The following is a 15,675-nucleotide window of genomic DNA, read 5'->3' as shown; positions in this document are numbered from 1 at the left end:
TGTTTGTCTGTTATTGGTGTATAAGAATGCTTGTGATTTTTGTACATTGATTTTGTATCCTGAGACTTTGCTGAAGTTGCTTATCAGCTTAAGGAGATTTTGGGCTGAGACATTGGGGATTTCTAGATATACAATCATGTCACCTGCAAACAGGGACAATTCGACTTCCTCTTTTCCTAATTGAATACCCTTTATTTCCTTCTCCTGCCTAATTGCCCTGGCCAGAACTTCCAACACTATGTTGAATAGGAGTGGTGAGAGAGGGCATCCCTGTCTTGTGCCAGTTTTCAAATGGAATGCTTCCAGTTTTTGCCCATTCAGTGTGATATTGGCTGTGGGTTTGTCATAGATAGCTCTTATTATTTTGAGATACATCCCATCAATACCTAATTTATTGAGAGTTTTTAGCATGAAGGGTTGTTGAATTTTGTCAAAGGCCTTTTCTGCATCTATTGAGATAATCATGTGGTTTTTGTCTTTGGTTCTGTTTATATGCTGGATTACATTTATTGATTTGCATATATTGAACCAGCCTTGCATCCCAGGGATGAAGCCCATTTGATCATGGTGGATAAGCTTTTTGATGTGCTTGCTGGATTCGGTTTGCCAGTATTTTATTGAGGATTTTTGCATCAATGTTCATCGAGGATATTGGTCTAAAATTCTCTTTTCTGGTTGTGTCTCTGCCCAGCTTTGGTATCAGGATGATGCTGGCCTCATAAAATGAGTTAGGGAGGATTCCCTCTTTTTCTATTCAGTGGAATAGTTTCAGAAGGAATGGTATCAGTTCCTCCTTGTACCTCTGGTAGAATTCGGCTGTGAATCCATCTGGTCCTGGACTCTTTTTGGTTGGTAAGCTATTGATTATTGCCACAATTTCAGAGCCTGCTATTGGTCTAGTCAGAAATTCAACTTCTTCCTGGCTTAGTCTTGGGAGAGTGTATGTGTCAAGGAATTTATCCATTTCTTCTCTATTTTCTAGTTTTTTTGCGTAGAGGTGTTTGTAGTATTCTCTGATGGTAGTTTGTATTTCTGCGGGATAGGTGGTGATATCCCCTTTATCATTTTTTATTGCATCTATTTGATTCTTCTCTCTTTTTTTCTTTATTAGTCTTGCTAGCGGTCTGTCAATTTTGTTGATCCTTTCAAAAAACCAGCTCCTGGATTCGTTGATTTTTTGAAGGGTTTTTTTGGTCTCTATTTCCTTCAGTTCTGCTCTGATTTTAGTTATTTCTTGCCTTCTGCTAGCTTTTGAATGTTGTTTGCTCTTGGTTTTCTAGTTCTTTTAATTGTGATGTTAGGGTGTCAATTTTGGATCTTTTCTGCTTTCTCTTGTGGGCATTTAGTGCTATAAATTTCCCTCTACACACTGCTTTGAATGTGTCCCAGAGATTCTGGTATGTTGTGTCTTTCTTCTCGTTGGTTTCAAAGAACATCTTTATTTCTGGTTTCATTTCGTTATGTACCCAGTAGTCATTCAGGAGCAGATTGTTCAGTTTCCATGTAGTTGAGCGGTTTTGAGTGAGTTTCTTAATCCTGAGTTCTAGTTTGATTGCACTGTGGTCTGAGAGACAGTTGGTTATAATTTTTATTCTTTTACATTTGCTGAGGAGAGCTTTACTTCCAACTATGTGGTCAATTTTGGAATAGGTGTGGTGTGGTGCTGAAAAATATGTATATTCTGTCGATTTGGGGTGGATAGTTCTGTAGATGTCTATTAGGTCCACTTGGTGCAGAGCTAAGTTCAATTCCTGGGTATCCTTGTTAACTTTCTGTCTCGTTGATCTGTCTACTGTTGACAGTGGGGTGTTAAAGTCTCCCATTATTATTGTGTGGGAGTCTAAGTCTCTTTGTAGGTCACTCAGGACTTGCTTTATGAATCTGGGTGCTCCTGTATTGGGTGCATATATATTTAGGATAGTTAGCTCTTCTTGTTGAATTGATCCCTTTACCATTATGTAATGGCCTTCTTTGTCTCTTTTGATCTTTGTTGGTTTAAAGTCTGTTTTATCAGAGACTAGGATTGCAACCCCTGCCTTTTTTTGTTTTCCATTTGCTTGGTAGATCTTTCTCCATCCTTTTATTTTGAGCCTATGTGTGTCTTTGCACGTGAGATGGGTTTCCTGAATACAGCACACTGACGGGTCTTCACTCTTTATCCATTTTGCCAGTCTGTGTCTTTTAATTGGAGCATTTAGTCCATTGACATTTAAAGTTAATATTGTTATGTGTGAATTTGATCCTGTCATTATGATGTTAGCTGGTTATTTTGCTTGTTAGTTGATGCAGTTTCTTCCTAGTCTTGATAGTCTTTACATTTTGGCATGATTTTACAGCGGCTGGTACTGGTTGTGCCTTTCCATGTTTAGTGCTTCTTTCAGGAGCTCTTTTAGGGGAGGCCTGGTGGTGACAAAATCTCTCAGCATTTGCTTGTCTGTAAAGTATTTTATTTCTCCTTCACTTATGAAGCTTAGTTTGGCTGGATATGAAATTCTGGATTGAAAATTCTTTTCTTTAAGAATGTTGGATATTGGCCCCCACTCTCTTCTGGCTTGTAGAGTTTCTGCTGAGAGATCCGCTGTTAGTCTGATGGGCTTCCCTTTGTGGGTAACGCGACCTTTCTCTCTGGCTGCCCTTAACATTTTTTCCTTCATTTCAACTTTGGTGAATCTGACAATTATGTGTCTCGGAGTTGCTCTTCTCGAGGAGTATCTTTGTGGCATTCTCTGTATTTCCTGAATCTGAATGTTGGCCTGCCTTGCTAGTTTGGGGAAGTTCTCCTGGATAATATCCTGCAGAATGTTTTCCAACTTGGTTCCATTCTCCCCGTCACTTTCAGGTACACCAATCAGACGTAGATTTGGTCTTTTCACATAGTCCCATATTTCTTGGAGGCTTTGTTCATTTCTTTTTATTCTTTTCTCTCTAAACTTCCCTTCTCACTTCATTTCATTCATTTCATCTTCCATCACTGAAACCCTTTCTTCCAGTTGACCGCATCGACTCCTGAGGCTTCTGCATTCTTCACGTAGTTCTCGAGCCTTGGCTTTCAGCTCCATCAGCTCCTTTAAGCACTTCTCTGTATTGGTTATTCTAGTTATACATTCTTCTAAATTTTTTTCAAAGTTTTCAACTTCTTTGCCTTTGATTTGAATTTCCTCCTGTAGCTCGGAGTAGTTTGGTCATGTGAAGCCTTCTTCTCTCAACTCGTCAAAATCATTCTCTGTCCAGCTTTGTTCCATTGCTGGTGAGGAACTGCGTTCCTTTGGAGGAGGAGAGGCGCTCTGCTTTTTAGAGTTTCCAGTTTTTCTGCTGTGTTTTTTCCCCATCTTTGTGGTTTTAGCTACTTTTGGTCTTTGATGATGGTGATATACAGATGGGTTTTTGGTGTGGATGTCCTTTCTTTTTTTTAGTTTTCCTTCTAACAGACAGGACTCTCAGCTGCAGGTCTGTTGGAGTTTGCTAGGGGTCCACTCCAGACCCTGTTTGCCTGGGTATCAGCAGCGGTGTCTGCAGAACAGTGGATTTTTGTGAACGGAGAATGCTGCTGACTGATTGTTCCTCTGGAAGTTTTGTCTCAGAGGAGTACCCGGCCATGTGAGGTGTCAGTCTGCCCCTACTGTGGGGGTGCCTCCCAGTTAGGCTGCTTGGGGGTCAGGGGTCAGGGACCCACTTGAGGAGGCAGTCTGCCTGTTCTCAGATCTCCAGCTGTGTGCTGGGAGAACCACTGCTCTCTTCAAAGCTGTCAGACAGGGACATTTAAGTCTGCAGAGGTTACTGCTGCCTTTTTGTTTGTCTGTGCCCTGCCCCCAGAGGTGGAGCCTACAGAGGCAGGCAGGCCTCCTTGAGCTGTGGTGGGCTCCACCCAGTTCGAGCTTCCAGGCTGCTCTGTTTACCTAAGCAAGCCTGGGCAATGGCAGGCTCCCCTCCCCCAGCCTTGCTGCCACCTTGCAGTTTGATCTCAGACTGCTGTGCTAGCAATCAACGAGACTCCGTGGGCATAGGACCCTCCAAGCCAGGTGCGGGATATAATCTTCTGGTGTGCCGTTTCCTAAGCCATCGGAAAAGCGCAGTATTTGGGTGGGAGTGACCCGATTTTCCAGGTGCCGTCTGTCACCCCTTTCCTTGACCAGGAAAGGGAACTCCCTGACCCCTTGCACTTCCCGAGCGAGGCAATGCCTCGCCCTGCTTCAGCTCGTGCACGATGCACTGCACCCACTGTCCTGCGCCCACTGTCTGGCACTCCCTAGTGAGATGAACCCGGTACCTCAGATGGAAATGCAGAAATCACCCATCTTCTGTGTCGCTCACACTGGGAGCTGTAGACTGGAGCTGTTCCTATTCGGCCATCTTGGCTCCTCCCCACATTTTCTTAATTCGTCTATCATTGATAGGCATTTGGCTTGGTTCCAAGTCTTTGCTATTGTGAATAGTGCTGCATTAACATACATGTGAATCTGTCTTTACAGCAGAATGATTTATAACCCTTTGGGTATATGCCTAGTAATAGGATTGCTGGGTCAAATGGTATTTCCAATTCTAGATCCTTGAGGAATCACCACACCGTCTTCCACAATGGTTGAACTAATTTATACTCCCACCAACAGTGTAAAAGCGTTCCCATTTTTCCACAACCTCTCCAGCATCTGTCATGTTCTGACTTTTTAATAATCACCAATCTAACTGGCATAAGATGGTATCTCATTGTAATTTTGATTTGCATTTCTCTAATGACCAGGGATGAGGAGCATTTTTTCATGTCTGTTGGCCGCCCTTCTTTTGAGAAGTGTCTGTTCATATCCTTTGCCCGTTTTTTGATGGGGTTGTTTACTTTTTTCTTCTAAGTTTGTTTACATTCTTTGTAGATTCTAGATATTAGCCCTTTGTCAGATGGATAGATTGTAAAAATTTTCTCCTATTCTGTAGGTTGTCTGTTCACTCTGATGATAGTTTCTTTTGCTGTACAGAAACTCTTTAGTTTAATAAGATCCCATATGTCAATTATGGCTTTTGTTGCCATTGCTTTTGGTGTTTTAGACATGAAGTCTTTGCCCATTCCTATGTCCTGAATGGTATTGCCAAGGATTTCTTCTAAGATTTTTATGGTCCTAGGTCTTATTAAAGTCTTTGATCCATCTTGAGTTGATTTTTGTAAAAGGTGTAAGGAAGGGGTCCAGTTTCAGTTTTCTGCATATGGCTAGCCAGTTTTCCCAACACCATCTATTAAATAGGGAATCTTTTCCCCATTGCTTGTGTGTGTCAGGTTTGTCAAAGATCAGATGGTTGTAGCTGTGTGGTGTTATTTCTGAGGCCTACATTCTGTTCCATTTGTCTGTATATGTGTTTTGGTATAAGTACCATGCTGTTTTGGTTACTGTAGCCTTGTAGTATAGTTAGAAGTCAGGTAGCATAATGCCTCCAGCTTTGTTCTTCATGCCCATGATTGTCTTGGCTACGCGGGCTCTTTTTTGGTTCCATATGAAATTTAAAGTAGTTTTTTTCCAATTCTGTGAAGAAAGTCAATGGTAGCTTGATGGGGATAGCATTGAATCTATAAATTACTTTGAGCAATATGGCCATTTTCGTGATACTGATTCTTCCTATCCATGAGCATGGAATGTTTTCCCATTTGTTTGTGTCCTCTCTTATTTCCTTGAGCAGTGGTTTATAGTTCTCCCTGAAGAGGTCCTTCATATCCCTTGTAAGGTGTATTCCTAGGTATTTTATTCTCTTAGTAGCAACTGTGAATGGGAGTTGATGCACGATTTGGCTCTCTGTTTGTCCGTTATTGGTGTGTAAGAATGCTTGTAATTTTTGCACACTGATTTTGTATCCTGAGACTTTGCTGAAGTTGCTTATCAGCATAAGGAGGTTTTGGGCTAAGACAATGGGGTTTTCTAAATATACAATAATGTCATCTGTAAACAGAGACAATTTGACTTCTTCTCTTCCTATCTGAATACCCTTTATTGCTTTCTCTTGCCTTACTGCCCTGGCCAGAACATCCAATACTATGTTGAACAGGAGTGGTGAGAGAGGGCATCCTTGTCTTGTGCCGGTTTTCAAAGGGAATGCTTCAAGTTTTTGCCCATTCAGTATGATATTGGCTGTGGGTTTGTCATAAATAGCTCTTATTATTTTGAGATATGTTCCATCAATACCTAGTTTATTGAGAGTTTTTAGCATGAAGGGGTGCTGAATTTTATTGAAGGCCTTTTCTGCATCTATTGAGGTATGTGTTTTTTTGTCATTGGTTTTGTTTATGTGATGAATTACGTTTATTGATTTGTGTATGTTGAACCAGCCTTGCATTCCAGCAATGAAGCCACTTGATTGTGGTGGATAAGCTTTTTGATGTGCTGCTGGATTTGGTTTGCCAGTATTTTATTGCGGATTTTCACATAGATGTTCATCAGGGATATTGGCCTGAAATTTTCTTTTTTTGTTGTGTCTCTTCCAGGTTTTGGTATCAGGATGATGCTGGCCTCATTTTATGAGTTAGGAAGGATTCCCTCTTTTTCTGTTGTTTGGAACAGTTTCAGAAGGAATGGTACCAGCTCCTCTTTGTACCTCTGGTAGAATTTGGCTGTGAATCTGTCTGGTCCTGGACTTTTTTTGGTTGGTAAGCTATTAATTATTGCCTCAATTTCAGAACCTGTTATTGGTCTGTTCAGGGGTTCTACTTCTTCCTGGCTTAGACTTGGGAGGATGTATGTGTCCAGGAATTTATCCATTTCTTCTAGATTTTCCGGTTTATTTGCGTAGAGGTGTTTAAAATATTCTCTGATGGTAGTTTGTGTTTCTACAGGATCAGTGGTGATATCCTCTATATCATTTTTTATTGAATCTATTTGATTCTTCTCTCTTTTCTTCTTTATTAGTCTGGCTAGCAGTCTATCTATTTTGTTGATTTTCTCAAAAAACCAGCTCATGGATTCATTGATTTTTTGAAGGGTTTTTTGTGTCTCTATCTCCTTCAGTTCTGCTCTGATGTTAGTTATTTCATGTCTTCTGCTAGCTTTTGAATTTGTTTGCTATTGCTTCTCTAGTTCTTTTAATTTTGATGTTAGGGTGTCAATTTTAGATCTTTCCTGCTTTATCTTGTGGGCATTTAGTGCTATAATTTTCCATCTAAAGACTACTTTAAATGTCTCCCTGAGATTCTGGTACAACGTATCTTCATTCTCATTGGTTTCAAAGAACATCTTTATTTCTGCCTTCATTTTGTTATTTATCCAGTAGTCATTCAGGAGCCGGTTGTTCAGTTTCCATGTATTTTGTGCTGTTTTGAGTGAGTTTATTAATCCTGAGTTCTAATTTGATTGCACTGTGGTCTGAGAGACTGTTTGTTATAATTTCCATTCTTTTGCACTTGGTCAGGAGTGTTTTACTTCCAATTATGTGGTCAATTTTAGAATAAGTGTGATGAGGTGCTGAGAAGAATGTATATTCTGTTGATTTGAGGTGGAGAGTTCTGTAGAGGTCTATTAGGTCTGCTTGGTTTAGAGATGAGTTCAAGTCCTGAATATCCTTGTTATTTTTCTATCTCGTTGATCCATCTAATATTGACACTGGGGTGTTAAATTCTCCCACTTTTATTGTGTGGGAGTCTAAGTCACTTTGTAGGCCTCTAAGCATGTACTTTATGAATCTGGGTGCTCTTGTATCGGGTGCATACATATTTAGGATAGTCACTACTTCTTGCTGCATTGTTCCCTTTAACATTAATGTAATGCCCTTCTTTGTCTCTTTTTATCTTTGTTGGTTTAAAGTCTGTTTTGTCAGAGATTCGGATTACAACTCCTGCTTTTTTTGCTTTCCATTTGCTTGGTAAATATTCCTCCATCCCTTTACTTTGAGCCTATATGTGTCTTTGCAAGTGAGATGGGTCTCCTGAATACAGCACACTGATGGGTCTTGACTCTTTATCCAATTTGCCAGTCTGTGTCTTTTAACTGGGGCATTTAGCTTGTTTACATTTAAGGTTAATACTGTTAGTTGTGAATTTGATCCTGTCATTATGATGTTAGCTGGTTGTTTTGCCCATTAGTTAATGCAGTTTCTTCATAGTGTCAATGTTCTTTACAATTTGGTATGTTTTTGCAGTGGCTGGTACTGGTTGTTCCTTTTCATATTTAGTGCTTCTTTCAGGAGCTTTCATAAGGTAGGTCTGGTGGTGACAAAATCCCTCAGCACTTGCTTGTCTGTAAAGGATTTTATTTCTCCTTCACTTATGAAGCTTAGTTTGGCTGGATATGAAATTCTGGGTTGAAAATTCTTTTCTTTAAGAATGTTGAATATTGGCCCCCACTCTCTTCTGGCTTGTAGGGTTTCTGCAAAGATATCTGCTGTTAGTCTGAATGGGCTTCTCTTTGTGGGTAACCCAACCTTTCTCTCTGGCTGCCCTTAACATATTTTTGTTCATTTCAACCCTGGTGAATCTAACGATTATGTGTCTTGGGGTTGCTCTTCTCAAGGAGCATCTTTGTGGTGTTCTCTGTATTTCCTGAATTTGAATGTTGGTCTGTTTTGCTAGTTTGGGGAAGTTCTCCTGGATAATATCCTGAAGAGTGTTTTCCAACTTGGTCCCATTCTCCCTGTCACTTTCAGGTACACCAATCAAATGCAGATTTGTCTTTTCACATAATCCCATATTTCTTGGAGGCTTTGTTCATTTCTTTTTATTCTTTTTTCTCTAATCTGGTCTTCTCTTTTTATTTCATTAAGTTGATCTTCAGTCACTGACATCCTTTCTTCTACTTGATCAATTTGACTATTGATAGTTGTGTATTCTTCACAAAGTTCTTGTGCTATGCTTTTCAGCTCCATCAGGTCATTCATGTTCTTCTCTGCATTGGTTATTCTAGTTAGCAATTCAACTTCAGCTTTTTTTCATGTGTTTGTTGGGTGCATGAATGTCTTCTTTTGAGAAGGGTCTGTCCATGTCCTTTGCCCACTTTTTAATGAGGTTGTTTTCTTGTAAATTTAAGTCCCTTATAGATTCCAGATATTAAACCTTTGTGAAATGGATAGATTGCAAAAATTTTCTCTCATTCTGTAGGCTGTCTGTTCACTCTGATGATAGTTCATTTTGCTGTACAGAAGCTCTTTAGTTTAATTAGATCCAATCTGGCAATTTTTGTTTTTGTTGTAATTGCTTTTCACGTTTTGTTCATGAAATTGTTGCCCATGCCTATGTCCTGAATGCTATTGACTAGATTTTCTACTAGGGTTTTTATAGTTTTGGGTTTTACATTTAAGTCTTTAATTCATCTTGAGTTAATTTTTGTATACGGTGTAAGGAAGGGGTCCCGTGTCAATTTTCTCCATGTGGCTATCAGTTCTCCCAGCTATATGTGCAATTATTAAGGTATACAACTAGTATTTATTCTAGTACCACTTTATTTTATTTCACTCTCCTTGCAACATATTTTTCCTTGAAAAGGATTAGATCAGATAAATTGGATAAAACATTTTAGGGTGTCAAGGATAAGCTTTTTAAAAAGTTGATGCCTATAAACAAGAACTTTTTCAAAATGTGAGTGTACTATGTGTGTTTATATATATATATGTATATGTACACAAATATACACGGGTGTATGTATGTGCATGTGTGTGTGTACAGGTTGAATATTCCTTACAGAAATGCTTGTGACAAGCAGTGTTTCGGATTTCAATTTTTTTTTGGATTTTGAAATATCTGTAGATACGTATTTGTGGAGCATCCCTAATTCAAAAATCCAATAAACATAAACCAGTGGTTGAAAATGCTACAATGACCATTTCCTTTGAGCTTCATGTCTGTGCTCAAAAAGTTTTGGAGTTTGGAGTAATTTGGATTTCAGATTTTTGGATTAGGGATACCACACCTGTGTAGACACTCACATACACACACACAATCTCTCCAGCTAAGAAAAATGAGTGAAACATAAAATCCCAGGTTTTTTTCCATAAATTTTCAACACCAGCCATTTCAAATATTACTATCACTTCCTATGGAATTGTTACTAACCATGTGCCATGTGACTTTTTTGTGGCTATTGCTATTGGGGCAATAGAGTATAGAGGGAACAGAATGGAGATTAAAAACAAACAAACAAACAGGGTTTGCATCCTCAATTTCCATTCCAAATTAGGAGAAACAACTTAATCTCATGGAACCTTAGCTTGCCTATCTGGAAAAGAGCAACAAATTTACCTACTTGACATACTTGCTGTGAAGATTAAAAATAATGTAAAAGGAATCAGTCTGCCACCTGGCACATAATGGTATATTCTCCATAAGTGTTTGTTACCCATGCTGCATGTTAGTTACTTATAATCATGGTCCTAAGGATTTATAATATACTAAAATACTTCCTAAAAAATTAAAGAAGTATTAATTATGCAGCAAGATCTTTAAGGCTCATATCCTTCCAACAAGTAATTCTATTTCTAGGAAACTAGCCAGAGGAAAAGATTAGAGATATCATCAAATACTTATGTATAAAGATATTCTTCAAAGTTTTAATTTTAATATCAAAACACTGAAAACAACCTAAGTATCCAAATACCATACTACATCTATACAATTGCTGTTAAATATTAAATAATCTATTAAAATATTAATGAGGACTTAACAGCAGCCAGAAATGCTCACAAAAATTATATTTGAACAACAGCCTATAGACCTACATCTCAACCATTACATTCATGTGTAGCAGTGTACACACATGCACATACAAATGCAGAAAAAAATGATTTGGAGGAAATGCATCAAAACATTAACAATGACTATCTTCAGGTGATGGGAATTCAGTATTTTTTTACTTCATTTTTTAATGGTTTTTTATTTCCAATTTTCTACTATATACATGGATTACTTGGATACTTAGGAGACATAAAATTTTAAAATCCATTCACTTCTGTATATTATTTAGTATATTCTAGTTTTTTAAGGGTGATCTTTTTAACCATACCCCATCTTACTTCCAAAAAGATTTGAGATACCTAACAAAAATATATATACCAGACTAAAATAAATAAAATAAAGAAATTGAGACAAAAATAAGAAAAGAACTTGCAAACTCTTTCTCTTTATATATGTATATATATGCAAACATGTATATACATACATATGTCAAAGAACTGTTTCAGATACAAAGAACTGAAGGAAATTTCTCCAGCCTTCTCAGAAAGGGTATACTGGAGGTATGGCAGACGTTGTTTTAATTTGTACAACAGGAGTGCTATTGGCTGGGCACAGTGGCTCATGCCTGTAATCCCAGCACTTTGGGAGGCCGAGGTGGGTAGATCATCTGAGGTCAGGAGTTTGAGACCAGCCTGACCAATATGGTGAAACCCTGTCTCTACTAAAAATACAAAAATTAGCCAGGCATGGTGGCATGTGCCTGTAGTCCCAGCAACTCGGGAGGCTGAGGTTGCAGTAACTCGAGATCATGCCACTGCACTCCAGCTTGGACAACAGAACTAGACTCTGTCTCAAAAAAAAAAAAAAAAAAAAAAAAAAAAAGTGCTATTGAAGTAAATTAAGTGAATCACAATTTGTGATTAGAAAGAGAGGAGGCAGACTAAAAGTCAATTAACCAAGATCTGTAACAGTATGACTGAGCCTGAGCATGATCAGCAACTCAAAGAACACCTCCTAAAAATGCACAAAGAAAAAGACAAATAGAGATTTAGACAGATTTTCCCTTATATTTTGTCACCTTTACTCAAGTGCCTTCAAAGAAAAAAAAATGGAAATACTAAAAGTATACTTTAATTTCTATACATAAAGTACATCAAGAAAATAAACATTGCTCTCCTATTAACAAAATGTACTGAATATAGTGTATTCAACATAGCACTTACCTTCACTGACAGCATGGGGTTTAACAATGCAACAGGTACAATTGGTAAATTTAGCAGTGTTTGCCGGCCCACAACCTCCACTTGAAGGAAAAAACAACTCCATTTCCTAAAGACAGAGAGAAATGATTTTGACAAATGTGATCTCTTATCTTGAACTTACAAGATATTTCTGTGGGGGAGGAGAATCATGCAATTACTTTTAGAGTTTCATCATATAAATTTTTTGTTTCAGATTTTCTAAAAATGAGTTTTACAAAGACACACTGATTAAATTAACCCTGTTTCAAGACTTAAAACCAGAAGAGCATATAAAGAAGTATCAATCAAAGCAATGAGAATATGTGTCATTTTGTTCCAGGAATATAGTGGACAAAGGATTTAATAAATTTTGAATATTGGAAATACCAATATAAAGTTCTTATTCTCCCCAAAGCATTAGTTAATTAGACACAAATTTAATTTTAAATTTTTCATTAAAATATGTAAAATAAAATTTAAAACTAGGAAATTGTATAGGAACAGAGATTAATATCAGGAATCTGAGAACTACAGCTACTTAAAACTAACTATAGGCCTAGTATAAAATAAAATCAAATGAACCATGTTTTATAAACAGATTCAGGCTGTGTTATTCACTTTGCATGTGGTTCACTAAAATGACAACACAACAATTTGAACTAGCCACAAAGATGGTCACACTAATCAGTTCTTTTAATTATTTAGATGCTTTCCTGTCTCTAAGCTTTCACTGCTATTATTTCTACTATTTCCTATAAAACCCTCTGACTCAAGCTCCAAAGAATCTTACCAATGTGTAAAGAGCCACCTCAAATACCACTTTCCACTAGGAGGCATTTCCTGATGCCTCCTTCCGGCAACCTTTGCTCCCCCAAAGTTATGGTTATTTGGGTACTTACCTTCCATCAAATCATAAATTTGAAAAAGAGGGAACTAAGTTGTATAGCTCTGTAGGACCCCTAGCACCTAAAACAATGTCTGGTTCAATGCAAATAGCCCTTGGTATACAAAAGGGATTGGTACTCTAATCCCTGTGTGTACTCAAATCCATGCATGCTCAAGTCCTGCAGTCAGCCCTGTGGACCCTGCTTATAGGAAAAGTCAAATCTCTGTAGATGTGAGTTTCACCTCCTGCAAATACTGCATTTTCAATCCTTCTGTTGAAAAAAATCCACATATAAGTAGACTCGTGCAGTTCAAACCTGTGTGGTTTATGGGTCAACTGTATTTATTTTTCATTAAAATTAAAATGAAAAGATTATAGAATGTGTTAATGTGCCACACTGATGAGCATTTTTTTAAACACAAGGATGATGAGGAATTATTCAAATAGTAGTTTATACACCTGAGCATTTCCAGTGGTAAGACACTAGAATAAAAAGTGTTCTATTCCTAAGATACCAAGTGCCTTTCTATCATATTGCTGCCATTATTTATTATTCTTTTTAATCAATAACAACAGCAACTACCCCTTTTAGTCCTATACCAGATGCTTTGATTGCATGGTCCGAGAGAACCTTTATGGTACAGATGAAAATTCAAATACCTACAGGGACCTGGCAGATGATCAATGAAGGAATGAAGTAGAAGTGGTGTGACAAGAGAATATGATAGAGTAGCAAACTAGAAAGGGCCTGCTCTTTCGAGAGTTCTCATTGGTCTGTTCCCTTCACAACAAAATTCAAAAGAAATGTCTTTCTTTTCCATTTCCATTTTTACTTCCTCTCCTACAGTCTCTTTTAAACCCATAACCAATTAGGTTTTCATTCCACCAAAGCTGCTCATTAAAATCTCTTACTACCTCCACGTTGCTAAGTCCACTGGTTAATTATTCTCAGCCCTCACCTTACCTGACCAACAGTATTTGACACAGTTTGTCACATCCTACACTCTGGAATGCTTTCATTACTTGCCTTTCTTCCTACCTCACTGGCTACTCCCTCTCAGTCTCCTTCGATGGTTTTCTCCTATCTAGCTGACCTCTATGTGTTGGAGAGCACCAGGGTTTAGTCCATCTTTATTACTTGTTCACTAGCAGTTTCTCAATGAATATTTGGGAATGACAGAAATTCAGCAGCTAATAAATTCTGCATGTGCTAAACAAAATAAATATATCCACAGTGTACAAATGAGAAAAATGAGACTCAGAAAGCTTAAGTAACAAGCCCTTACAAGTTAGCAAGTGGCAAAGCCAGGATTCAAATCCAAGTGACTGTAGCTCCAAAAACCATGTACTTTTTCTATTATCTGTCTTTCCAAAGTAAAAAGCAGTGCTAAATTGTTCTATCTCTAGTTTAACAAATTATTTAACAATTAATTGACCAATTATTTTTGTCTCAACTTTCCTTTGATTTCTTTTCTCGCTCAATTTTTAAAAATAAAAATGCCAGCTTTCCAAGTACCCAGATTTTCAAGTACCATATTTACCTATGCTGAATAAATATTTATTTATAAAGCATAAAGATTTTACATAAATATATCTTCTTAGTGAAACGTGAATAAGAGCGCTTTTACTAGGTCATTGTTATGGCAATTAATTCAAAGTCTTTATAAAACAAAGTCACAAAAATAATATCCAGGCTTCTTTGGGATTTGAGGGGCTAAAATATTTTGTATAAAGATCCTGTTCTTCCAAAGATTCCTGCTATTACTCTTGGCCTTTTACATCTTCCTAAATTCCCTAGTAGGAAAGAATAAATATTTATAGCTTTACAAAAAATTAAAAATTCAGACTGAATTAGAAAGCTTTAGGTATATAATTTTTAAATTTTTTAAACAAATTATAAAGTATATAGTTGTACTACTTCATAAATTTTCATGCTGATAGGATTTCCTGGTAATTTCACTAAAGCATTTGTAATTAATCTATACTAATAATTTTATTATGATAATAAAAGTATGGCTAAATGGTGGCCAGTTAAAAGTTTCTCCAAAACTTTTTACTTGTAATAGTAACTTAAAATGAATATCATTTCTGTAAATGTCCCAAATTAAAACAGTACAGATCAATGGAACAGAACAGAGGCCTCAGAAGTAACGGCACACATCTCCAACCATCTGATCTTTGACAAACCTGACAAAAACAAGCAATGGTGAAAGGATTCCCTATTTAATAAATGGTATTGGGAAAACTGGCTAGCCATATGCAGAAAACAGAAACTGGACCCCTTCCTTTCATCTTATACAAAAATTAACTCAAGATGGATAAAGACGTAAATGTAAGATCTAAAACCATAAAAACTCTAGAAGAAAACCTCAGCAATATCATTCAGGATATAGGCATAGGCAAAGACTTCATGACTAAAAGACCAAAAGCAATGGCAACAAAAGCCAAAATTGACAAATGCGATCTAATTAAACTAAAAAGCTTCTGCATAGCAAAAGAGAAATTATCATCAGAGTGAACAGGCAACCTATAGAATGGGAGAAAATTTTTGCAATCTGTTCATCTGACAAACGGCTACTGTCCAGAATCTACAAGGAACTTAAACACATTTACAAGAAAAAAACAACCCCATCAAAAAGTGGGCAAAGTATATGAACAGACACTTCTCAAATGAAGACATTTATGCAGCCAACATATGAAAAAAAGCTCATCACTGGTCATTAGAGAAATGCAAATCAAAACCACAATGGGATACCATCTCATGCCAGTTAGAATGATGATCATTAAAAAATCAGGAAACAACAGATGCTGGAGAGGATGTGGAGAAATAGAAACGCTTTTACACTGTTGGTGAGAGTGTAAATTAGTTCAACCTTTGTGGAAGACAGTGTGGTAATTCCTCAAGGATCTAGAACCAG

General features: G+C 37.4%; 1 protein-coding gene across 5 annotated transcripts in view; it reads right to left on the bottom strand.

Annotated features, from left to right (window-relative positions):
• The window catches only part of NME7 (NME/NM23 family member 7), a 233,283-nt gene that overhangs the window by 140,432 nt on the left and 77,176 nt on the right, over positions 1–15,675 (bottom strand). For all 5 annotated transcript variants that reach the window (XM_019026417.4, XM_063711061.1, XM_055365600.2 and 2 more), the window contains one exon: positions 11,854–11,959. In XM_019026417.4, the coding sequence (XP_018881962.1) occupies positions 11,854–11,959 (106 nt within the window). The remainder of the gene's footprint in view (positions 1–11,853; positions 11,960–15,675) is intronic.

This window comes from Gorilla gorilla, chromosome 1, assembly GCF_029281585.2.
Source record: "Gorilla gorilla gorilla isolate KB3781 chromosome 1, NHGRI_mGorGor1-v2.1_pri, whole genome shotgun sequence".
In the NCBI taxonomy this organism is placed as follows: Eukaryota; Metazoa; Chordata; class Mammalia; order Primates; family Hominidae; genus Gorilla; species Gorilla gorilla.
This window is presented reverse-complemented; position numbering and strand designations above follow the sequence as displayed.